A 27,572-nucleotide genomic window follows, 5' to 3' on the forward strand; every position below is an offset into this window, starting at 1 on the left:
ATTATGACCACTCAGACACAGCCACATTTCGAGTGCTGAATCCACTGCCTTCAGAACTGAAACATCCAAAATATTAGGAAGACAATGAAATAAAACTGAGACTGTCAAATAAAAACTGTTAATGGATGACTTATTATAAACCTTTCTCTATGAGGAAATGACTTCATAATTTTGAATGAAGTTTCCTTAACATCACGGTAGTAAATTACCTGGCCCATAAAATGGAAAAATTAAATTCAGTTAGTTGTCAGTAATCACTCAACAGCTATTCTGTCAATCTGGAACTTGAACTGCTTGATTGCCAAAATGAAAAGAAAGGAAAATATACACAGATATTAAGAGACCACTGAGCAAGCATTTTTTTTAAGTAATAAAAATACATCACTACTAAATAAATTCAACAAAAAGGTTTGTTAATACTTTATTAGTATTTTCTAATGGACAGAACATAACACAAACCAAATAAAAATTTTAATCTTCTTTTTAGTTCAATAAAAATAACTGACATTCTGATGGTTGTTTCTTTGTTAAAGAAGGAAAGTATTGATAGGTTAGGCACACAGTTGACATTTACTGTACAATGATATGCACAAGTTAACAACTATAATACTAAGATGTGCTCTTTATATTTTTCCCTTGTAATACAGGAGCCATGCTCCTATAAGCAAAATTTACTAATAACAAAATAATTTTACAAGGAGTGACAAAAAAGACTTTTAAAACAAGTCCTTAAATAAAAGGATGCAGCAACAACGGAATGTTAAGTTGTTGGGTTAAGAAGACAGTTTAAACTAGATCTCAAAACATTAAAAATTCATTTATTTTACAATTACTCAAATACACATGCATTAAATGAAAATATTGCACAAAATTAAAATTTTAGATTGTGAAATTTATATTGTTCTTAATTTTTTAAAAATTGATACACTTTCTGGTAGCACTTAACTGATTTTTCCTCAAACACCAGCAGCACAAACTTAAAATGAGCAAACTGAATTATACAAGAAAGTTTTTAACATTTAAAAAAAAAAAATTAAGGCTAACCAAGTGCATCCATTGGTCAATGGCACAATTTCTCAGCAACTATTCAGAACACCCTAATCGTAGGAAGTGCTCAGCTAAGCACTATATTTAAATCATACAATCAATTTTTAGGTGAATAAACTAGAAGTTAGTAGTGACGGTTTCTAAGTAGTTTATATATTACCTGGAAAATCAGAAAACCCAAAGTATGATTAATTTTGAAGGTTCTTGCCTAAAGGCACCACTGACTTAAAAACACATTCAAAAATCAAATATCAGAAGACTTAAAGCCTCTTCAGGTATATATTTATATATGCAATAAATGCATTAAATGTAATAACTTTATTAAATATAGTACACTGTACTTGACATGGATTAAATATTTTACACACAGCTTGACTAAGTCATTCAAAAAGTATCTCTGATTTTTAGCATGACCACGGCTCTCTCTGATGTAAAACACAGATGTGCATGGAGAAGGTGCACAACCGTACATAGACTCTACCATTTGACATTTCTGCTTCTGAAATACAAACTTCTGAAACAAAACTTGTTTTAAAAACCCACTTACTCATATAGTTTTTGGTATTATTGCAGTTACCTTGCAGGGCTCTGTTATGAAAAGTTGCCGTTTTGCACGACCTTTCTTTCCCTGGTTGATGGCCAACATTCCTCACATTATCTGGAAATGCTTTTCACAGGTACATACTAGGTTCTTACATGAATTCTTGTTTACTCTTGGACTTATTTACGTCAAAAATATACTTGAAATGGGGGAGGGTGGATTTGAAAATCATTGCACTTATGGCCATGCTGATGCTTCCTACAGACATGTTTCACAAATCCTCACTTTGAAAGCCTGGGGCATGGGAGGGACCAGGGCAGGGAGACACAATGAGAAAAAAAAGACTATTTCTTCCACCAGAGTCAATAAGGATCTTTTCTCATTTCCAGGTTGCAATGAAAGGGATTTCATTTATGTAATTCTTTAAACATGCAACACATGCTGAATATATGCATACTGCTGGTATGCACAACAGCATTATTAATAAATATGATTACTATTATAAAGCTTTAAAGGAAGGCTTTATTCTGTTATTAGGCTTCACTTTATAAGTAGGATCTCAGTGAAAACAAGACAGTAACATCTTGTTCCAATCTTAAAGCTCCCAAATAACTGGGATCCCGATATTCCTGTTCCTTTATCTTAAGCACCCAGACGTTCTCTTACTACCAGGATCTTGGCTCAGTGGTCTGATAAGTAGCTTCACTATTTTAAGGTTGTAGTGTTAAATATTTTTAAAACAAAAAAAAGCTGACACACCCAAACCCTTAGTCAGTGTAAGTATTTAAAACTATGCAGAAATCCTGCATACAAGGATATGAAGACTTCCAAGATGGACAAATGGAGAACAAGAAAACTATAAGAAATGCAGAGGCTCCAAAACTGGAAAAGGTAATTTGTTGTTGTTGGTATAAAATTATTTTAGGGATTTAAAGGTATACACCCAGGGGTTTTGCCAACTTGCTTTATTTAGTAGAATTTTACATTATGCAAAATATAAATAAAAGCGTATTTTAAAAAATATTATAGTTCTGTTTTCATTATTTATTTTCATATATATACAGTAATAGAATTAAGAATTTGTATGTTTACATATGACTAATAAGCTCATTTAATCCTTTGATTTGCTACTTTTGCAATCACCTAAGGTATGTCTAGATCATACAGTTTAAAATTATCATACTGTAACTTTCAATAGAGTGCTGTATTTTTAATTTCCATATTTTTAAAATAACAATGTATTTGGCAGTTCTTTCAAGAGATTATACTCCCTATTGTATAATCCGTAGTCTCTTAAAGAAATCTGTAATAATTTTGAAACTTAAGTGAGAACGCCACTATATGCTTCTTTTTGCACACAGAATACCAGAAGAAAACTTATGATTGAGTACCATAAGAGCAAAATAGAGCCCCAAAGCACATTAAGAATCAATTAAAATTTGTTTTACACCAGTGAATAACAAATCCAATCAAATTCTGTTTTTGATTGGTTTTATTTTATGTCACAAAACTGTAATTAGGGTATAAGGTTACTTCATACTTTAAGGGCATCCTGTCCCTTTCCCCAGACCTGAAGCTGATGTTTCAAAGATCATTTGCCTGGCTAATCCACATTATATCAAAATTCTGATAAAGACCTATAAAATTATTATGCAAAAAACAAATCCCTCCAAGTCATACACTGCTCAGTCTCCCAGTGTTAAACAAATTAGCCAGTTTATCCATGAACCATTGTTTTGTGCTTTCCTTAGCTTTCATATATACATTCTGGCACTTTGTCATTGCTGGAGAATGCTGATTAGGTTGAAATGGAAGAGACCAAAGTCATTCTTGCTTGAGAAGGGGCAGTATCCTCTCAATGCTGCAAAAATATGCACCAAATCATTTAAGACACAGAAATCTCTCTTGGTAGTGGCTGGATTACAGACGAGGATGAGAAGAACCACAGTCCTATGGATGTATTAATAATCTACTTTGAGGCATTGAAAGACTGGTGCGACATAACAGTAAATGAGTTAAGCCCCAGAAGATCTGTCCATATTATTAGTCTTGGACAAAATGAACACCAGCGTCATAGATTGGAGTGTCACCTTTTCTGTAAAGAAGGCGCTTGAGTAGTCTGAAGTTTCTGTTTATATTTCTGTATCTGCTTTGACCGTGAATGCAGTTTGTTGAAAAGTTCACGAAATTTATACTGTGGAAATAAGGTTTCCAAAAAGCCTTCCAGGAAGACATAAACCATTCTCCTATTTAACTGGTTGTGCTGAAACATTTCAAAAACACGAAGAATACCTTTCCGTGTTGTCTCAGCCCCAATAATGTGCTTCAATTCATCTAAATGAAGAGGGGAAAAATAAACATAATTCATTACTCATATGAAGGAAACACAAGGCCTAAACCGCGATTGAAGTTAAATAAAGTGTGTTAAATACATAGGAGAGTAACACAGGACATATTCAGTTATGGTGTTTTGGCTACATATTCTAACTGAGACTTAAGATTTAAATATCTGCATGCATCCACCTACTTAATAGACACTGGGATGATAGAGCAAAGAAAAAAAAATCAGGATCTGGCCTCAGAAACTGCAAATTAGGGTTACAATCCCTTAATACCTATGTGGCATGTACCCATCCTGAGTTTGTTTCCTTGTCTGTAAAATGGGGATTTATAATAACCAAATTCTTCTAACTGTAAAAATTTAGAGAACTTTAATGAAATTATGTGAAAAATAATCCACAAAGTCTTAAACAGTGTACAAACACTCTTACTGTATCTAATGTACAGTGAGAAGCACTATAAGGAAATGATGTATCAAATTTGATTAATGATCTCAAAAAGCATCCAATGGTCACAAGTGCCATGAAAATACCACAAGTATAAAGACGTTTCCAGAGGGGAGACCTTCACATGGTAATTACAAAGAAGGGCTCTCCTCATGGAGGTGACAAGTGAGGTAGACTTTGCTACCTGAGCAGGATGCTGACAGGCACAGACAGATGATGGATTAGCTGTGGTGGAGAGAACAGTGAGCAAATGAGCACTAAGTGGGGAAAAAAACAAACCAGGTTCAAAAAATGGGGGGGTACTACATACAATTCAGCTAAATTAAAAAAAAAAAGTGGAGAGAAGAATGGATGAAAGTGCTGTGTCTACAAGAGTGAGCCACGTGAGAGGAGTTCACTCCTAGGCAACATGACGTTATTACATGTATCTGGGGGAATATGCATGATTACCCTTAATGATTTATAATCAGGGCCCCCAAAGCAATAAACACTATTTAATTGTTTTCACAAGAAACATACAACTTCCAACAGGTATGTCTCTAACTAGGAGTACTTTATAATTTAAAGCAAATGGCTTGTGAATTTACTGAAAACAGGGAAGGGACTATGTGTATCTATGTAAACATACACCTTTGTATTTTCCCTCACTTCCTTTGAGTCTTCACACAAGCGTCCTCTTCTCTCACAACAGCAACTCACCGGGCCCCCCTTGCTTCCTGCACTGCTGCTCTCCTCAGCGCTTACCAATAGCTAACATCCTGGCTTTTACTTATTGGCCTGCCTTCTGCCTGTGTCTCCCTGACAGAACGTAAGCTCCAAGAAGGCACAGATCAGTGCAAAGAACATGTACGACACATGATACGCTCTCTAAATAAACTCACTGAACAAATGCAATCAAGTTTCTTTCAGCTATGTAATTCAGTCTATAGTACAACTGGTTTACTGATAGTATTTAATTATGTTTTATGATAAGCTATTGTTTATTTCTATTTTCCTAAGATGTTATTCCCATGATTTGTTTTTTTCTCCAAATGCAATAGTATATAGTTTATAGGGCAGAATTAATAACCATTTGGCAAATTTCCAACTTAACTGATGGAAGATAGAGTTTTAAATCTATGATGAAAATATGGCTTTAAATTGAAGGAAAAAAAGAGGAAAAAAACATTAAGTGATATTTAAGAACTTCCCAAATACTCCTTTTCCATGCTCCATATTCATAATTAAGATGTGGAGAAGAGATATCTACATATTTCAAAGATATTCATAACTAAAGAAGGCAGCAAACACCCATTCAGCCACAGAAAACTGTTTTTCATATTACATAGGCCTTCCTGTTGAGAGAAGTCAAAATGGGGACAAAGCGAGTCTAAGTTAGTGAGACAGCAGTGTTCTAAAGCAATGCGAATTAGAACAGAATGTATATGTATGTACACTACGTACACTTTCTTTGAAATCATGTTTGAATAGAGATTAATGGACCAAACAGTTGTTTCTATGTAAAAGGAATTTGTTTTTCCTCTGAAGTAGGACAAATATTCTTCCTGAAAACCTCACATTTCATGTTCTTTTATTAGCCCTTTCATCTGTTACATAGGTTATTTATCATCAATTTTACTTTCAAAATGGTTCAAGGGAGCAAGAGAAGTGATTAAGAGCACTGCTATTTTTCATGACCAAAAGCAGCGGCTTTTCAAATCACTGAGCAGGAGCAGAAGCCCAACAGTCACTTACTGTACTAGCTCTAGACCTGTGGTGGCTTCTTTAACCTCTGAGCTGCTGTTTCCCCCAAAGAAAGATGTGATTCTAACAGTGACTAGCTTCTTAATACTGTTATGAGAATTAGTGAAGAACATACGAGAAATGCACAGCACAGTAGCCAATACATGGTAAGCTGCTAACTGGGAGCTGCTATAATCCAAAGGCAGCTCAACCAGCAGGCACAATGCCAAAAATTCAGAACAACTACAAATTAGTAAGATTTTTATCCAACATGTTCACTCACCTGGCATAATCGAAAGTAGTTTAGTTTTTCCTGCAACTCTTGTTCTCATTCTAATAGCTTTATCTCTGCATGGAACAGTCTCTGCTAAAATGCCATTGGGCCAAAAGGCATCTCTATTTAAGAAAATTAAATAAATCTTGTAAAAACTTTCATTTTCTAATGATACAAATTAGTAAAATTATTCCAATTTTCTACAGAAGACACAAATGTAAACAGAAAGTGGAAACATGAAATTTTACAGACGTATGATATTCAACAAATAGTAAATGAGAGCAGGGCTCAATATTAAGTGTAAAAGGATATACATTGGAAAAGTAACAGACAAATTCTGCCCTGGAATAACTTGTAACCATTAACAAGTGATAAAGACAGCAAAATGGAATGTACAGGTGACCACATTTGAACTCGAAGTAGGCCTCTGATCTCAGTGAGACTGAGAACATCTTATCCAAATACAACCCCGTAATATCTTGAATTTAGATACCTCATAGTTAATCTCCCTCAGTGCCCCTATAACTAAGCCAATTTAAACCAGTCCTGCACCACACACACAGCTGGACTTTTTACAACAGTCCTTTCACGTACATACCCTATTCTGCTTCACTTGGCACAGTGTGTTTGATTTCTATTCTGCAGTTCACAGGCCAGAGACAGGAAATGAGCACACTACCGAAGGTACTGGGCTGGGAGCAAGCTGGGGATTTGGGCTCAGAGGAAGAGAGTTCCCAGAGCAGTTGCTCTTAACTCTGAATGAGCATTAGAAACATACGGCAGCTTTAAAATCTTAGTGTTCATGCCTTCTGCTGGATTAATTCATAAATTGGACTTATTAATAACATGGGACCCCAAACATCAATACTTTTTAAAGCTCTCCAAGTGCTTCCAACATGCGGTCAAGGCTAGGAATCAGTGCTCCACAGTAAAAACATCACTTCCCTCCCCTGAAATAGAACATACGTGTGCCATAGCAGGTGGTCAGACTTTTTGAAACAATGTGGTGTAGTGAGGAGAAGCTCAGCTTCAGATTAAAGAAATTTGCTGTTCCCTACTTTACAGCATGTGAGCCTTTGGGCAAGCTGCCTAATTCCTCTAATCCTCCCTTTCCAATAACAAAAAATGGAGGCAAATATCCCTGTCTCATGAAATAGGACAAAATCAGAAAGAGTACCTAAAGTAGTAGGCGCAGCACCAAGCAAATAATTAATGTTCATTGTGGATCACTCCTTTCTTGCTTCTGTTACTTCAAAGTACATGAAGCCATGAATATGCCTTATCTTTCACATTTAGAAAAGAGGTTCATTTCTGAACTATGCCATGTTTTCCTTGAAGGGACTGCATTTTATCTCAGTCCTGGTGACTGGCAAAGTACGAGGCACAGATGAGGGGCTCAGGGTATTTTTGTAGGATGAACCTACGAACTTGAGTAGCACTGCTCTTGATCTACATTCTTTTCAGAGGTTCTAATAATTGATATTAAGTCCATAGCCAGAAGTATATTTTTTAAAAATTTTCCTTTAAAATCAAGGATTTCAATTATTTTAAAGCCACATTACTGTGATAAAATGTAACTAGTATCTTAAAGATTATTCTTTAATACTTTCTTCTGTTCTGGTTTTAAGGAAACAAAGATCAAAGGGTCCATGGGACAAATGTTCATTATAATTCTTACAAGTCTCTTAGTTCCTCAGAAAGAAAGAAAAGCAAGAGAAGCAGTATAAGTTAATTAGTGATAGCAATGCTAAACTCTGTACTACCTGAAAGAAGTGACTCTGTCTTAAGATATACCTGAAACGTTTCACTAAGTCAGCTACTTGCTCAGGTGAGGTCATCCAGTCAACGTGGTCAACTATTTTTCTGTAAGTGAGGAAATGCAAATTAGTAGGGTAAAAATTTTACAAGGTGTATAAAATAAAGAATCACTACTTTCATGGAGTAAGCAACTTAATTTGTACATAAATTATCTATGAAAACACCAGATCGTTTTAATGATCATAAAAGTCCCAGAGAAGAAAATTCTCCTATAAAAGTTGAACAATCTGCTTCCAGAAGTAAAAGCTTAAAAGATAAGCAAGAACAGCAATAAGGGTGAAAAACAAAAGCAAAAACAACACCTGGTACCTGTTAATAGTATCCCCATAAGTGGCTCTAATAAGCTGCTGAAGAAGGTTTTTGATATTCCTTCGCAACCACTGATTCCTCTCTTTTAAGTCAAATACTTCATCCATCAGAAGCAGCATTACCCTAAGTGGAATGTTGTCATCCACCTGACAAAATACGGTAAGAAGCAAAAATACGCTTATTTGAGTTACCCCATCTACTATGAATGGCTACTTCTGCTGCTTTCACAAAATTACTGCTACTACTTCAGACATCAGAGAACAAGTTATATTATAGTCTTCATAACCTAACATTTGAGTCAAATTTTTTAAAATATATGTTTTTAACAGTCATTTTGACAGAATATAGAACTTCACAACCCTACAATTCCAAGGTGGTAGAGAAAAAAACTTCTCAAAGTGGACCTATGAAATCCTAGGAAAAGATAATTTGGCTCTTTAACTTGTAATAGAGTCTGCACTAGTTTGATAAGGTAAATGCTAGCCCCTTTGCCCATTTTTCTGGAGCATCTTTTACAAAAAACAAAATATTCTCAACGTTTCTCCTTACTTAACAAAACAAAACACAATCTATACAGAATAACATGTTTTGCTTTATTAGTAAGTTGTATGTATTTAGGTATTTTAAAATGCTCAAATAAAATCCAGTATGTAGCAACGTTAACATTATAGAATTATAAAATTTCTAAAATTTTCTTTTAACTTCTAGCAAGTAAAAATGTGTGCACTTTTATTATGGGAATATTCAATTAATGGTATAAAAAAGAAAAGGTAAAAGTAAAGACAACTAGAAAAAAGTAAAAAAAAGTTAAAAATGAAAGTAAAAAGTAAACACAACTAGAATGTTTTGATATCAAAAAATACATACAAAGCAAAGAAAAGATTTAGAACTATAATAAGACTGCATTTAATTGCCAGTAATTTTATAATTCTTTCATCACGAAGATATTCTTTCCAAATATTTCCTCATCCATGTTGTGATTTAAGTCTTGAGAAAATACCATGAGTTATGTATTTTTCACTGTCGCGCTGTCAACATTTTCTTAGTGCACCTTCCCTTTCACATATTGAAAACTCATAGCTAAACCAAACAAGAGGTAGTTGCGGTTGCTGAGGGGCATGGCTGGTGGGGGAAGAGACCAAGTTCATTCCACAGGTAAAATAAATATTGCTCTAGTCTCTGATCAAGTATACTCAGGAGTTTGGAGTAACATGATAATTCTAATAAATGCCCTGAACAGAAGGTATGATGTTATGCATATTATACCAGCATAAATCATAACAAAACATTCTAAAATATTTTTAAAAAGCAAATAATATATTTTCCTTAATACAGTTTATTATAAAAAATTCAAAGCGAAACCGAAGGGAGGTTATTAACTAAATCTGCCTAATAGAACAGAAGACAAAGCTCAGACCCAAACATATACGATAATCTCATTGCAAGAGAGAAACAGTACACATGGGGAAAGAGGACCTTTTCGGTAAATGGTGCTTGGGTTGACTGGACCCCTACCCTCATTCCATACACAAAAATCAATCCTAGGTGAATGGGAAATCTAAATTTTTGCATGATAAAATAAAAAAGATTTTTAAGGCAAATCACAGGTGATCTTTATGACCTTGCAAGTAAGCACAGATTATACATATATAGCAAGTAAGCACAGTTTATACATATATATATACACACACATATTGCACAAAAGCACACAAACCAGAAGATATTAACAATACACACATACTTATATCTAACAAAGAACCACTATTCAGCTTATATAAAGCACTCTTGTTAATCAAAAAGCCAAAGACAATCAAGCCAACAGAAAAACAGAAGAGCTAGTAGACACACAAGACAAGACACCCAATGGCCAATAAACATAGGCAAAAAGGTTCAACATTTCAACATTCATCAGAGAAATGGAAATCCACATGAGATACAACCAAAATGGCTAAAATTTAAAAGACATAACATACTGACTATTGGCAGGCTGTGGAGCATTAACATTCTCATGCATCGCTTGTAGCAGTGTAAGCAGCACCGACACTTCGGAAAACTATTTGACAGTATCTATCTATTAAAACTGAACTTATGAATACCCTCTAAACAAGCAATTCCATTCCTGGGTATAAACCCAACAGAAATGTGTACTTTATTTTTTAATCAAAAGACATATACCAGAGTGTTCATAAGAGTACTATTCATAATACAACAAACAGATCGTACTATATTTACAAAATGGAATACTGTAAGTCCACAAGAATGAGGAAACTATAATCACACGAAACAACATGGAAGAATATCACAATGTTGAGCAAAAAAAGCCAGACTTAAAAGAGTACATACCTTACAGTTTCATTTATATAAAGTATAAAAGCAGGGTAGAAGTCAGGATAGTGATTATCCTTGGTGGGGAGAGGATAGTGACAGGAAGAGAGCATTAGGGGCTTTCTGGGGTATTAACATTCTGATTCTTGTTTAGAGTGATTACATGGACATGTTCAGTTTGTAAGAATTCATCAAACTTAACATATACAGTATATATACATTAATAATAGGTATACATATTATACTTCATTTAAAAGCTAAAAAGATTTGCCAAGTATGATTTCAATTACAGTTGAATACTACCAAAAATAAAACTAACTCACAGTATCATCAAGTTGAGCTGAGACCCGACAATGTTCAGGATCTGAATCAGTCTTCGGAATTAAAGGAGGCACCTAACATTTAAAACAAAAATAAAAAAACAACAAAGTAAACACACTAAAGAAGACAGTGAAAGAACACAATACAATAATCAATCAAAATGAACATTAAGCATAATAATAGTGTTTAATTTGATTTTGGGGAGAATACATAGGCAAAATCTATATAGTATTAAAAATCATTAACAATCTACAATTAGAAACCAAATAGTAAAGTATGATTACTTCATTATCAAAAGATATTTTTTTTCCTTTATAAGAAAAAATGGGCTTTCGAGTTGGAGGGGAGATTATTTAGTCAAACTCCTATACTTTTTAGAAGAAATTAAAGCTAAGAAAGGTTAAAGGATTCAAAAATCAAGTTAGCAGCACTGCCAGGGAACAAAATTCCAATCTTTCTTTTACCATAGGTGCTGGATAGTATATTAAAAGCTTAAAAAACTAATTAACCTGTTGTTAGATAATATAAGTTATGGGGAAAATGGAGAGACCAGTGTTAGCTGATAACCATTTGCCAGCATGGCAGGAACCATCAAGATTACCTATCATAACCCCTTCGTGTTACTGGTAAGGAAAAAGGAACCTGGAAGAGCTCAGTGAGTTCTGTACAAAGTCATATGGTAGTCATTAGCAAAAGTGGCAATGGACAATCTTCATTTTCAGTGTTAGTGTTATGTTTCCATAATTAGAAACCAAGATAAAGCAACAGAGAAAGTATGAGATTAAATAGAAAAGTGTAGATTTAGACACACATTATTTTAGGAGTTGTCTCTTAAAGAACTTCTGCTGTTTATGTGTATATATATATATATATATATATATATATATATATATATATAGTTCCTCTTCACTGAAACATGATCTCACAAAGAGAAAACTCTTAATATTAAGTTATATGCTTTCTTCTATAGTCTTGATCATAACCTTAAATAAGTAGATCAGAATTATAAAAAGTATAAATCAGAAAGTAAAAAACTACTTGGTCTGCTACCTATATTTGCTAATGTTTTAAAGAGTTTCCTAGGAAACTATTCTATACCATTCACTAGTATATACAAAGAAGATATGGCCTCAGAAGGATGATTATGAGACTTTTCCTCCCTTTGATCTCTTAGCCACCTGATCATGCGAATCAGGAGATATTAGGCTTTCTGTTTCTTGCTGAATACTAATATAGCTAATTTGCACAATAGCACTTACTTGTTTTAAAATTTAATTGCATTATAAAATAAGAATGGCATAACAGAATAAAACAGTATAAAGAATGTTAACTTCACTGGCTTTTACAATTCTACCACAGCAGAGCCCAAGGAATGACTGGATTTTAGAGTATCCATTTCTGATAAGAACTTACTGTCTTTAGTTTTTTTATAATTTTAAGAGACTATGTGTCTAGATGGCTTTGGACTTCTGAAAAGAAATACAGTAATCTAATCAGGAGCTCAGTAAATCTAAGTTGACTTAAAAATAGTTTGCTGTAGATATTAACTGAAAACATCTTCTTACCTTGAAAAATGATTGCTTTATGTCTTGACCTAATCTTTCTGACATTTTGCCCATGTTGTCTGACATTTTAGTCATTCCCTCTGCCAAGCTATCAGGAAGGGATTTAACTGCATTTGAAACATTCCTCATAGAATTTCGAAGTGGATTTACAAAAGTGTCCATCTAAGGGGAAAAGATATCATACCATGACTTATTTTATCAGATTTGTTACTTAATTGAGAAGCCTGGGAAAAACAGAGAACAACACACATGAAGAATGCAATCATTTTCTAGTCTGTAATATCTCATTGCATTTCAAAAGTACAGAACTGTTGTCTTCAAAATGTATGCTCTTAAAGGTGTATTTTCACACACAAATACGATTAAAAGTTTGGGGTGATGAGGCTATTGCTAGAAAATATAAGCTTTTGCTTATATAAAAATAAAATATGTTGCTAGAGATACTAATTTGGCTGCCTTACTAAGGAAATTCTGAAAAAAAAAAATTTCCAAAACAGAAATGAATAGAATTAGCCACCATGTATTTCTACTATAATTCAAGGCAACAATAACATAGACATTTTGAAGAAATGCTGAAAAATAAACAATTAGACAAAATAAGCAGAAAGCTCAAGTAATTAACAACTAAGTTTTTTTTTTTTGAAATAAGTTTTACGTTACATCACATGCTGTTAAAATCTATAAAGGGAATAAGGAATCCTTTAGTAAGACAGAATAGAACAAGTATAAAAGAAAACGTGACCAGAAACATAAAAAGGAACAATCTCCAGAGGGCTAAAAAGGATTAAAATTGACATCCTGACTGTACAAAAGTCAGATAATTTCAATTTCAATTAAGAAATGGAGAAATATCTAGAACCACAATAGCCTGCATATGGTACTGAGATTTTTAACAGAAATAAAAAAGAAAAAATGCACACAAAACCGAAGTCATACAAAAACCTAAAGGAATATTTTCTAGAAAATGTGAGTCTCATAAAAACTACTGCAGAAACAAATTATGTTTCCTGCAATAAATAAATAAATAAATAAATAAATAATTACATAAACTCCCCTCTATTGCTTCATGAACCTAGCACAATGTTGAGATGAATTCAAGAAGACAAAACTCCTTCACTCTAATATGCTTTCATGATTTTTATTAAGAAAAACTAAAAAAGTTTTTTAGTTACTCCTTGGATTAAGCTGAGCCAATAGTGCTACAGATATGTCTGATGAAATATGCAACATTTAGGAGGGACACCGTCAGAACAGAACAAGCCAGAGGAGAGTCAAAGGACAAAAACAAGGATGAAGAAGGGGTTAAAAAACACTACCACTACCACTGGTACACAGATATAAAGGGAAAGAGGATAAAAAGGTGAAGTTAACTCTGTGCATGTGTACTGTGTGTAAAATTATGTGTTCTCACATACGTAGCTTCATACCCTCTATACACTAAACTACCACTGATACTCTTTTAAAGCAACAGAACCTAAATCTATATCATGAGTTAGTTAATAATTATAAATAGCTGGCTGTGCACCATCCTTGACCTACAGAATCCATTTATTTTTCTATCCTTTATCCGTTTTGTTTTTCAATTTCTAAGTGTAAAGTCCAAGCATTTGTGTTGGGGGCAGAGAATAGATAAACTAGGGGGATGGAAAAACTTCTGCAAATGATTCTGATGCCTAATCCTGAAAAAGCAAAATTTTAGAAACATACAAGCAGAGTCCATCACTATGACAAGAGTTCCAAAAACAGTGTATGTCTTAAAACAAATGTGTAAATTACCAAACAGAGGAGTGAATTATGGATTGCCATGATAAATGCACACTTAGCCTGACTTACCAAAAATGTCGTGTATTCATTATCACCTCAGTTATGTGTTATCAATAACAATACAAATTAATTTTAACTTAAGTTTAGATACTTAACTATAGCTTAAAATGCCTCGCACCATGATGTAAAATTGCATAGAAGGGCACCTGGGTTGATCAGTCAGTTTAGCGTCTGACTCTTGATTTCAGTTTAGGTTATAATCTCAAGGTTCTGGGATCAAGCCTCGTGTCAGGCTCTGCAAAGAGCACGGAGCCTGCTTGAGTTTCTCCCTCTCTCTCTCTTTCCCTCTGCTCCTCTCCCTGGCTCACATCTCCCTTCCTAAGTTAAAAACAGGGTGCCTGGGTGGCTCAGTGAGTAAAGTGTCTGACTTTGGCAAAGGTCATGATCTCGCAGCTCGTGGGTTCGAGTCCTGCGTCAGGCTCTGCACTGACACCTCGGAGCCTGGAGCCTGTTTCAGATTCTGTGTCTCCCTCTCTCTCTCTCTGCCCCTCCTGACCACACTCTGTCTCTCAACAATAAATAAATGTTATAAATAAATAAATAACATAAAAAAATAAAATAAACTGGATAGAAAGATACTATGTGCATAAAGGAAGACCACTTGTTCCCTGACTTCCTAAGAATTGCCCACATGTCTTACAAGCTAGACAAACTGTGTGACCAAGTCAATGTTTTATAATGTATTATTTCTCAAGCTCCGATAGCCACTGATAAAATGTTTGCAGATGATTTTCTCGAATAGCTTGACAAGAGTTCCAAAAACAGTGTTTCATAAATCATGTTGATCATCTTGGCCTCTTTTAGATTGGCAAAATAATTTTATGCAGATCAAGATTAGAGGTTTTTCAGATACAATTCCTCTTTGTCTAAATTATAATTTAATATTTTTTCTTAATTATATTTCACTGGACATTGAAGCCTGCTTCGGATTCTATGTTTCCCTCTATCTCCACCTCTCTCCCTCTTGCATTCTGTCTCCTTCTCTCTCTTTCTCAAAAATAAATAGACATTAAAAAATTTTTAAAGAATTAGGTGCATTTGATGTAATGTTTCTTTTACCTCAAAAAAATCTGTCATCAATTGATTTATCTTAAAATGGACACAATATTAAGAATATAAAGTAAACATCAAAAAGATGGAACACCAGAATGAATCTCTACTGACAATAAAACCATTTAGAGTTGAAATTTACACTCAATCACTTCAATCATGAAATACAAAGATAATCCCACCATATCCTCCCCCCCTGACATTATAAGGTGCATAATATGGAACTTGTCATTACAACGCTCCACTTAAAAATGTTAACACTCACTTGGACCTTAAGACCCAACATCCTAGAGTAATCACACAAAGTTCTGATGCTTAATTCTTACTTATTTTGTACCAACTTCTTCACCTTCTAAAAAAAAAATTAGTCTTTTCAGCAGGCGGGGGGAAGGAGTAGCATGGAAGTTGTGTTATTTTTTTCATTTTGAAATAATATGAGACTTTTGAAAAGTTATAAAAATATATAGAGTTCCTACACATTACTCACCCAGCTTTCCCAGGTGCTGTGACTGCTCCTGTTATTACTGCCACGACTACTACTAAGAACCAACACTTATGACATTCATTCCAAGGTTAATGATGTGCCAGGGGCTATAATATGGAATATCACCTTTGATTCATACAATGCTTTAAAATGAGAACTAACATCTTCATTACTTGAGAAAAGTAAAGGACCAAAAGGTGAAGTAACATACTGCAGGTCACAGTTAGTAAATGGCAGAGCAAGGATTTAAACCAAAGACTATTTCTGAAGTCTGTATTCTCACCTACTAAACTACCTTGCCCAATTTGAGTAGTCCTTTATTGTCTTAACCTTCCATCTAATTCCAAGTGTAGGACTCATATTTTTTAAAAATAATTTTAAATAATAAAGATTTCACTCAAGAGGCATAAGTACTTTCAGGAACATAACCTACTTAACATTTTTCTTATCCTTATTCTACATAAAAGACATTACCTCCTAGTAAGAAATAGTTGCTTCTCAAGTTATTGAAAAGCTTGTGACCTATCTCAGGTAAGCCTTCCTTACTGCATTATTTTAAAAAGCGTTTTTCTTTCAAGCTCCTGTTAGATTTTAATCTACATGTAAAAAGAGGAGTTTATACTTATTAGGAATACCTATTAATAGTAGGTTTACTAAAGCATAGAAGATAAACATGCCAAGAAGCATGTAATAAAATCCTCTGGTTTTAAAACATACAAATACAAATTTATTTTGTTTTATTTAAAAACAAAGTATGAAAACAGACTAAAGAAAACTACTGTAATAGTCTGCTTACCTTGCGAGCAAAATCCCCTTTCCCTTTACTGTAGGCTTTGTTCTCAAGGAAATCATACACATAGTGAGCCAGAGCTGGGGATGCTTTCATCATTTCAGGAGTTAGTAGTAACTAACAGGAAAGAAAAACGGCACTTACATTGATATGGTACTGGAAATTTACTCCTATTTATAATTTTGTCTGCTAGAAAGTTAAGAATATCCAGATTTTTAATTCTGTGCTTTAAAAAAACAATTATACAGTTCATAAATAAAGTCATCAATAATCCTATGACCATTAACAGTTTGGTGCACATTTTTCTCAACTGCTATTTTGACTTAAGGTACATCTAAGGTGAAAGCTGTCCAAATGGATTTACTACAGTAGTCCTCTTTCTCCAGACCTGTGATAAAGTTTAACTTATAAATTAGGCACAGTAAGAGATTACCAACAACAAAAAATAGAATAATTTTAACGATATAGTCTAACAAAAGTTGTGTGAATGTGGTCTCTCTCTCTCACTATCTTACTATACCCATCCTTCTTGTGAGAGTAAGAGCTGATAAAACACCTATGTAATTAGATGAGGTGAGGTGAATGACAATATGCATTGTGACATGGTATCAGGCTACTAATGACCTTCTGTCAATTCATCATAAGGACAATCATCTGCTTCTAGACAACAGCTGACCATGGATAACAAACCACAAAAAGCAAAACTACAGATAAAGGGGAGACTACTGTGGTCCATTTTCAGGCCTACAGCTTATACTATGAAGATCCACATTAGTAAATTATTATGTAATTCACATTCTAATGTTAGTATTAATAGAAAATACATAAAATAATCCAAATGAAAACTGATACTACTCAACTCTGCTATAGTAATGTAAAAGCAGTAAGTGACAATACAAGGATGGCTGTGTTCTAATAAAACCTGACAAACCATGTGGTAAGCTAGATTTGGTCTGGAGTCTGCAATTTGCTGAGCCTTGATCTAGAGGGAAGAGTGGGGATCTAAATAATAGAACATTATATACCCTTTATATACCTCAGGTGGGGCTGGGTCTACTAGATGAAAAACCTTTGCAAATCATCCATTAGTATAAAGAACTATAATGTGATACTATTTTTATATCTGGCATCTGGGTATCCAGGTCTTATGCAAAGTTATTTCTGAGAGTCTTAACAGCTCATGCAATAAGTAACTTGGGAGACAAATTCTGTTATTTCATAACAGAAATCTACAAATCTAGGATACTACATGTAAGAAATAGTCCCTTGACTCTTCCTCTCTTTAATTACCCTGTAGTTTTAGAAGTCTTAGACTCATTGTGGACCGTAGGAAGCATTTATCAGGAATGAAAATTTGCTAGCTCTGGATACACCTTAAAGAGCTACTATCTACTGAATCGGAAACATCTAACTGTTTGGTGTACCATAAAACACCTAGACGTTATAGAAAAGATAGGTGTTATAAACCGAAACCTGAAGGAACAACTCCTAGCAATCAGTGTCCAGAAAACTTCTTAGTCAATAAACAAAGAGATAACGTTGATAAATTACTGAGCAGATTACATGTCACACTGCACATGCTACTCAACAGTGGTTACTATTCCACTGTTTTATTAAAACATTCTTTAATATAGAAATCTACTATATCTGTGTGCTATATTAAAATTAAAATCCATGGGTAATAACAAACATGGACTTACCTGCAAATATGCATTTAGATCCTTTTTCCTCTTTTCTAAAAAATCTCTATCCATATTATTAAAAGTCTTTTTACCAGGAAGCTTCAATATGCTTGATAGATTTTCAAACTAGAAGGTAAAATACATTCGATAATTTTAGTTTTCTACAAAAAAAGTATCTTCCAAATAACAATCCTCTATTTTTCAAAAGCATCTTTGTAACAGACTATTTTGCAGTATATTAAGCCAAAATCAGAATATATGTCCAAAACACAGTACTAAAATGCTTTTCATTTATAAAGGAGTATTGTCAATTAAGAATGACAAACATGGAAAACTAATAAAGATGGGTGATGTCCACATGGGATTTCATTGTAGAAATCTGATTTTGTTCAAAATTATCAATACTGAAAGGTTTTAGAAGTATTTTCCTTAACAACATTTTGTCTTGTGAATAAAGTACTGTAAATATATTTTTAATGATCAAAGATCTGTGAGTTCCTGGCTATTGAAGAAATCTAACAAAGAAATCTCTTTTAATATCGATGACTTCAAATCAGTTAATCATTGTTATAACTATTAAAAACAGAAAAGGCGATTTCAAAATATAGAGTACAATTATATTACAACTCATAAACAACTACAGTGTAACAGTGACACTTCTTCCCCCACCAAACACATGAATAAATAAACTCACAGATTACTAGGAAAAAGCCTAAGAGCCATTAGTGTGACCTTATTTTTGTAAGGCCACAAAGTATACATACTCCAAGTTTAGCATTTATAGACTTAACTTTCAGGTGCGCCTTCAAGGACCCACACGTACGGCACTCTGCTGTGCCCTGCTGAAGCACAGAGTTTAACTACACCAGCTGCTAACATTGTATGAGAGCAAAGTCGTTTAGCTAGTGACTACGCCGGGCCAGCAGCTTAGTAACTGAAATTTCAAGAAGTCTTAGTGTTCTTCCCATGTGATACATGTCCGGAAGTGAAACAAACGTTCTATAAACCATTCTTTGTTTAAAAACATCAACAATAATGGCTCTATAAAGAAAATTCATTCCTGGTGCAGCAATTAAAGAGGAAACGAAAAGGTGCAGGATGATTTTCATCTCCAAACTGAGAGATTCAGATACATTTTTATTATTTTTTTTAATATTTATTTATTTTGGGGAGTGGAAGTGGGGGAGGGCAGAGAGAGGGGAACAGAGGATCCAAAGTGGGCTCTGCACTGACAGGTTGACAGCAGTGAGATGCGGGGTTCGAACCCATGACCTGAGCTAAAGTCGGTTGCTCAATCTCAACTGACTGAGTCACCCAGGTGGCCCGTTCTCATAAATGTTTAAATGGAATTGCAAATCATATGGTTGCCTGGAGCTATAATGTGAATAAATGCATTCATTGTATGTTATACATGAAAGGTAAAGGCAATTCTTTTGCCTCAGCAAAGGCAAAAAAAACAAAAAAAAAAACCCCAAAAAGGAAAAATGCAATTTACAGGGAAAATGTTATGCTATGATATTCAGTAATCTGGTTGCTCACAATAGTCTCAGAATAGGTCCTTATTGAATATCAAATGTCCATCCAGTGGAGAGTTCCTGATTTTATGATTTTTTTTTTTTTTTTTTGAAAATCATACCTTATGGGGCACCTGGGTGGCTCAGTTGGTTAAGGGTCCAACTTCAGCTCAGGTCATGATCTCACAGTTTGAGTTTGAGCCCCACGGCAGGCTCTGGGCTGACAGCTCAGAGCTTGGAGCCTGCTTCGGATTCTTTGTCTCCCTCTCTCTCTGCCCATCCCCCACTCACACTCAGTGTCGCTCTCAAAAATAAATAAACATTAAAAAAAAGAAAAAAGAAAATCACACCTTATGGAAATGAATTTAGTTTTTCAAGGTGTCCTAAAGGATATTTAATTTGCTGGAATATTACTTATCTACACTATCCTAAGCTACTGATTTAATTTTACAGAACACATGCTTTATTCTAGTATTAAAGTATGCTTTGAGCTGAATGTATTGAGATCCCAAGTTCAGATGTTGAATCTTTAACCTCTACTACTTCTGAATGGGGCTCTATTTGCAGACAGGGACTTTAGAGAGGACATTAATTAAAATAAATCCCTCAGGGTGGGCTTAATCTAATACGACTTGTGTCTTTGTAAGAGGAGGAAATCTGAACATACAAAGAGAAAAGAGACACCAAGGATGTGAGTACACACAAAAAAGGACACTTGATGCCACATTACGAAAGGTGTCCATCTGAAAGCCAAGAAGAAATACCTCAGGAGAAAACAAATTTACCAACACCTTGATGTTGGACTTCTAACTTCCAGAAATGTAAGAAAATTATTTTTAACTGTTTAAGTCACTCAGTGTGTGGTATTTTATTATGGTAGCCCTAGAAAACTAATACATCAGGGGAATACAACAGTATGCAATAAAACAACAATTTATTTCAGGGGTGCCTGGGTGGCTCAGTCATGTTAAGTGTCCAACTTCGGCTCTTCGGCTCAGGTCATAATCTCACAGTTTGCGAGTTTGAGCCTCATGTCAGGCTCTGTGCTGACAGCTCAGAACCTGGAGCCTGCTTCAGATTCTGTGTCTCCCTCTCTGCCCCTTCTCTACTTGAGCTGGCTCTCTCAAAAATAAACATTAAAAATTTTTTTTAAATTTCAGAAACCTTACATTATTAAACACTGTTAATAAAATGAAACAAATTAAATGCCACAAAAATAGTTGCTTTCTTAGAGCTTCGATTATCAAGCTTCTTTTTAAACTGTCTGGAACAGATGCATAAATGACTGCCAGTTTTCTCAAATATTATTAATATAAAAAGAAAAAATGGGGACATTTTATACTCTAATTAAACTTATTATAAGCTTGGTATTTTAAAGATTATTTTTAAATAAAAGTTAAAGGAAGCCCATTCCCTGAAAGGTAATATAATTCCCTCTGCAAAAATTCATTAAAGTATTTTTTTTTACATTTATTTTGAAAGACAGTGCAAGAGGAGGAAAGGCAGAGAGACAGGGAGACACAGAATCAGAAGCAGGCTACAGGCTCTAAGCAGTCAGCACAGAGCCTGACACAGGGCTCAAATCCATGAACAGTGAGATCATGACCTGAGCCGAAGTTGAACATTTAATGACTGAGCCATCCAGGTGCCCCTCATTAAAGTATTTTTTAAAAGCATGCAAAAAAATTTTTGAAATTTACCTAAACATAAGAACTCACATAAATTAAAGAGTATTTCAAAATTCACCAAGAACCCAAGTATTATAATATAAAGCAGAGATATTCCAAAGTCAAAGATTTTATCTTTCTTTAATTTATTTTTAAGGTATATTTTATTTTTGAGAGAGTGAGACAGAGACACAGAGTCTGAAGCAGGCCCCAGGCTCTGAGCTGCCAGCATAGAGCCTGATGCGGGGTTCAAACTCACAAACTGTGAGATCACGACCTGAGGTGGAGTTGGAGGCTTAACCACCTGAGCCACCCAGACGTCCCAGATTTTATCTTTCTATACTGAATATGTCAAGTTTATATTCTTTTAAAAAACTTTTTTTAAACATTTATTTATTTTTGAGAGACAGAGCATGAGAAGGGGAGGGCAGAGAGAGGAAGACACAGAATCAGAAGCAGCTCCAGGCTCTGATCTGTCAGCACAGAGTCTGACGTGGGACTCAAACTTGAACTGTGAGATCATGATCTGAGCTGAAGGCAGACGCTCAACCAACTGAGCCACCCAGGTTCCCCATAGATTCCTAACATGCTACTGGATAATTCAAAAGGCACACCTGAAATTTTATGTTAGAAGGATTCAAAATGTTTATATCCAAGCACATAAATACCTTTACTCAGTTACCTTAATGCATACTTAATATTTTTTAAATCACCAGTATCTTATCTGTGCTAATACACAATTCACTCAATATAACAGAAATGCACAGTGTCTACTAGAATGTAAGCTCCCAGAGGCAAACACTTGGTCTGTCTTGTTCACTGTTGTATTCTGAGCACTAAGAACAGTACCAGGCACATAGAAATAAGCCAATATATAACTGTTGAATAAATAAATGTGTATGTAGTTCAGGCCATTTCTAAAATAAGGTGATATTTCATATTCGTTATTTTTTTTCAATTTTATAAATATTTACCCATAAAACATCAAATGAGGCTGAAAACGTCTTTAAAGAAAATAAATGATAGTTTGCATATTTAGGATGGAAAAGTTTACATCACAAGGTTAAACAAAACCTGTTTTAAAATAATATTAACACTTTAAGAGCTCTATGGACTTAAAATTTATTTGTGTCAACAGGTTGTACAGTACCAACTGATGAATTACTATGAGTCACTGCATTTGTCTTCTATTTTATGAGAGATTTAGCCCTGCCTTATCCGCCTTACAGATAAGGCAGAGCTAAAAGGCAAAGAGCCTGGATGTTATTTACAAATACTTAGCATCTTCCTTAAAGCTACATTTTCACCTACACGCTTTGTTTTAAATTATTAAACTCTGTGAGCAATCTAAATAAGTAATCACATACTACTGTGACCTGATAAAAAATACAAAGTCAAAACACAGGGACTTTGCTTGCACTAAGCCCATTTAAAGAAGAATTCTCTTGGGGCACCTGAGTAGCTCAGTCATTAACCGACGTCAGCTTAGGTCATGATTTCACATGATTTCACACCTGATCCCTGCATCAGGGCATCAGGCTCTCGATGACCGCTCAGAGCCTAGAGCCTGCTTCAGATTCTATGTCTTTGTCTCTCTCTGCCCCTCCCTGACTTGTGCTCTCTCAGAAATAAATAAATGTTAAAAAAAAAAAAAGAAATTAAAAAAATAAAAATGAATTTGCTTATTAATTTCATTTAATTTTTGGCGCTATATTGAAAAAGGAAATTTCTCTATGGACTGTTCTATTAATAAAGATTTTTTAAAAGTTTGTTCTTCACTTATATTAGTCAATATGTAAACATAAACATGATATTTACAGTCCCTGCCTAGAATATTTAAATTAGGCAATGACTATTCCTTTCAGTAGTAAAAAGTTAACACTATTCAAACAAGGTCAATTTCACATTATTTCAAATTCACATTGATTTCCAAATAGATAAAACTACTAATTCTTAGCAATACAAATTATTTAAAAATTTGTCAGGTTTGGTTGATGTGTGAGGATGGGAAGAAAGATAAGCTGTGGGATTTTAGAATATAAAACAGGTAATATTTACAAAATAACAGAAGGACAGACATGTCCAAAGTTATTAATTTTCTTATGAATATAATTCAACAGTCTTTCTCCTATGGGCTTCTGGAATCAACACTAATCTGTTTTTCATCACTTTTAAGCCCTTAATCATTTATCTCACTCTATTCACAGAGGATTTTAATGAAATGATCATGGTGCCAACCATATTTTTCCACTATCTTATCTGAAAAAAAAAGATATTTTCTGATTACTCAAATAATACAATGTCATTCCAAAGCTTCTGTCCATTCAAATGTCACCATTAATTACCAGTATTTTTATTGGTTTAATACCAGCTTTACAGTTAAACACTTTGAATAAAATCATAGATTGCCAAAAGTTAAATTCCATAGATCACATATTACAATTCATGTGGTGATCACCTATTTTTTAAGTTAAAAAGTATTTAATAAAAAGTAAAAACAGAGAAATAATTTGTTTACATTTGTTATCGTTAAGAATCCATACACTTCTATAAAACAAAAGGGATGTATTTAGTAAGAATTAAAACATTAACTGGTTAATGTTAAACTTAATTTAGGTTGTGGTTCCTAAAACAACTTAATAGACCAAGGATTTAACTGTACATTGTTGGGTAAGGATGCTGTTTAAAATAATTATAGCTTGGATTATACTGACCGCCCCCCCCCCCCCGCCACACACACACAAAACCGATCCTCCATGTTTTAAACCAAACCCAAATACCTCTTGGAAAGCATCACACACACACACACACACACACACACACACACACACACACACACTTAAAATCACAAATACACGTTCATTTTAATTTTCCAAAGTAGATCATTGATACTTTGTCACTAGTCTACAATAGTTAGAACTGGCTAAAAATTGATTCATTTGTTAAATGCTCATAATCATTCTAACATTAGGCTCACTGTGCAGAAATTCTTATTTTCTTTGTCTTTGCTCATTATCTTAGCATCCTCAGAGCTGTTTAGAGTCAAACATCAAATCAGGAAACAACATAAAGCACACAAACGTGAAGACGTTTGCCCAGTGGAGGATTACCTGTTCAGTGATCCTCATGTGGAAGTCATGGAAGTCACTGTAGCGACGGTAGGTCTTCCACATCTCCTCGCTGTTGAGACTGCGCCGGTGTACTGTGATAGCATATAACGCGTATGTCTTGCCATGGTCATTACACACGCCTGCCACAGCATATGGGTCACAGTCAGCATATACTAGTCATTTCAAACAAAATGAAGAGGAGCAAGACACACAGAGAGGAGGAAGACGACGAACAAAAACAAACAAAAAGAACATGAAATGAAGAAGAATATGAAATGACAGACTGAGACAAAAGGATGTCACCAAAGGATAAAAAGGATTCCCATCCTCTGTACTCACATCCACAAGATTTTATATATGACAACTACAGTGTAAGTTTATGATGACACTGCCAACCACACAGTAATATCTACTTCGACTCATGTCTCAAGAGCTTGTTCCTATTCTTAAGTTACGATACCACACCACCACCTCATAAGCCAGCATTATTTTGTACATACTTAATAGAAGAAAAGTAATAGGAACAAAATAATAACCTTTGATACTAGCTTTCACTATTCAGTTGTATTTAAATTAGTATCTCTCCTACCAAACAGAAAGCAAAAGCCAAGGACTACGATTTATGCACTTTTGGCAAGTCTCTTTACTGTTTACAACTTTCAAAAGTTTACAAATGTAGTTCCTTCTGTAGATATTTTTTAAAAAAGACATTTTCTGGGGTGCCTGGGTGGCTCAGTCGGTTAAGCATTCTACTTCAGCTCAGGTCATGATCTCACAGTTTCTGGGTTCGAGCCCCATGTCGGGCTCTGTGTTGACAGCTCAGAGCCTGGAGCCTGCTTCAGATTCTGTGTCTCACTCTCTCTCAGGCCCTCCCCTGCTCACTCTCTGTCTCTGTCTCTCAAAATAAAGACATAAAAAAAAAAAGACATTTTCCTATATACCATCTGCGTGAGGTAAACTCTCAAAAAACGTTCCCGTATTGTACTAGACTTGAGTAAAGAGATATGCTTTGAATCATTTTCTCTAATTTTCTTTCCTATTTTCCATTTTCCTACCTCCTCCTACTATTGTACTCTATTCTAGATGATTTCTTCAGGTCTCTACAAGTTTAATGAGTCTCTACTCATCTACATCTGGTCTATTTCTTAATCCATCACTGACCTCAATTTCAAGCACAGTATCTTTCTCTATTATTTTATTTTGGTTCTTTTTTCATAGTGTTGCTTGCTTGCCTTAGCTTTTATCTCTATGAATATTTTTAACATCCTCTCAGGCTGGGAGACCCCGTGATACACAATCACTTGAGAAAGGCTCTATCTCTAGACACACCCACGTTGGGAATCAAGACAGGCTTTCAATTTCTTATGGGCAACAGATATCATTCCCAGACATGATCATGACATTCTTTGTTTTGTCCCCTTGACACTAGGCTTCCTCAAGTTCCTTATTCATATTAAACCACGCTTGGTTACTCTGGGCTTCATGTGAAGGACTAGGTTCCGGCTTACTATGGACTTAGCTCATCCTGCCACTTACAAGCCTGAGGGGCATGAAAATGCTGTCAAAATCAAAATAGCAGATATGCCTGGGTGGTTCAGTTTCAGTTCAGGTCATGATCCCAGGGTCGTGAAATCAAGCCCTGCATCAGGCTCCATGTTAATTGTGGAGCCTGTTTAAGACTCACTCTCTCTCTGTCTCTTTGCCCTTCTCCCCCAGTCTCTGAAATTAAAAAAAAAAATTGATTATTTAAAAAAAATTAAGGGGCACCTGGGTGGCTCAGTTAGTTAAGCATCTGACTTCAGCTCAGGTCATGATCTCCTGGTTCACGCATTTGAACGGCGTTGGGCTCTGTGCTGACAGCTCAGAGAGAGCCTGGAGCCTGCTTTGTGGGTTCTGTCTCCCTCTCTCTCTGACCCTCCCTTGCTCATTTTCTCCCTCTCCCTCTCTCTCTCTTTCTCAAAAATAAAAAGCATCAAATTATTTTAAATTAAAATCAAGCAATGATTATGTTCCTGTGAGCTCCCTGCTTCAACTCCACTTTGCTTTCCTGAATTTATTTTTCATCACACCTATGGCACCTGGACATTTCTCCCTTTAGCTATTTTTATTTTAGTATTTTCAGCTTTTCTACATGTGGAAGGCAGGATTTCCTACAGCACTTTAGACTACCACACTGCCCACAAGTGTAAATTGTTCTTCTAATAAAAGTTACATTAATCCCTAATTGTGGGGGGAAATAGTGGCCAAGCTTTAGAGCTGACTGAATATTTTGTATTTTGTATATAATGAGGCAAAGAAGGGTTTGCATCCCAACTACTAATTTACTTTAATAGCGTAAAAGCTAAAAATCTATACTGGCAAATGTAGTTTGGACAGAAACCTCTTTTAAGCTTTCATCAACATTTTTCTAAGATTTGCACTTTCTACTCAAAATTGTCCTTTATTCCCTTTTAATCTAATAATTAATTTCCTGAATTGTCAAAATATAAGATTAGGGACAGAGTTTGGTCACTTCACTCTCTGAGGCTTTAACTCTATGTAATATTGCTTATTATTCGTTGCTCACTTCTCCCAGAGACCTGTGCAGAACAGACCGCACACAACTCTCATCCTGTTAGAGACCGAGCACCGCTCGAGAGAGTGAGCAGGACGAGGGAACAGTTTTCCTGCTGTTCGGGAGAGGTGTGGTCAAAGAAAACAGAAGGCAGAAGCCAATCAGGCAGCACATCATGACCAATTAGCA

The 27,572-nt window shown here is 34.8% G+C and overlaps 1 protein-coding gene across 4 annotated transcripts in view; it reads right to left on the reverse strand.

The window, feature by feature from the left end:
* Positions 1 to 392: 392 nt before the first annotated feature.
* Positions 393 to 27,572, reverse strand: part of SNX13 (sorting nexin 13) — a 122,164-nt gene continuing 94,984 nt past the window's right edge. For 2 of the 4 annotated variants that reach the window (XM_029929743.1, XM_029929734.1), the window contains 9 exons: positions 24,830 to 24,969; positions 18,557 to 18,664; positions 16,863 to 16,973; positions 12,709 to 12,870; positions 11,146 to 11,217; positions 8,498 to 8,643; positions 8,165 to 8,233; positions 6,380 to 6,492; positions 393 to 3,922 (listed from right to left, as the gene is read on the reverse strand). In XM_029929743.1, coding sequence (XP_029785603.1) covers positions 3,675 to 3,922; positions 6,380 to 6,492; positions 8,165 to 8,233; positions 8,498 to 8,643; positions 11,146 to 11,217; positions 12,709 to 12,870; positions 16,863 to 16,973; positions 18,557 to 18,664; positions 24,830 to 24,969 — 1,169 coding nt within the window. In that variant the 3' untranslated portion in view covers positions 393 to 3,674. Of the gene's footprint in view, positions 3,923 to 6,379; positions 6,493 to 8,133; positions 8,234 to 8,497; positions 8,644 to 11,145; positions 11,218 to 12,708; positions 12,871 to 16,862; positions 16,974 to 18,556; positions 18,665 to 24,829; positions 24,970 to 27,572 lie in introns of all 4 variants that reach the window. The other 2 variants (XR_003905016.1, XM_029929753.1) reach the window with 2 other exon arrangements.

Source organism: Suricata suricatta, chromosome 2 (assembly GCF_006229205.1).
Source record: "Suricata suricatta isolate VVHF042 chromosome 2, meerkat_22Aug2017_6uvM2_HiC, whole genome shotgun sequence".
Classification (NCBI taxonomy): domain Eukaryota; kingdom Metazoa; phylum Chordata; class Mammalia; order Carnivora; family Herpestidae; genus Suricata; species Suricata suricatta.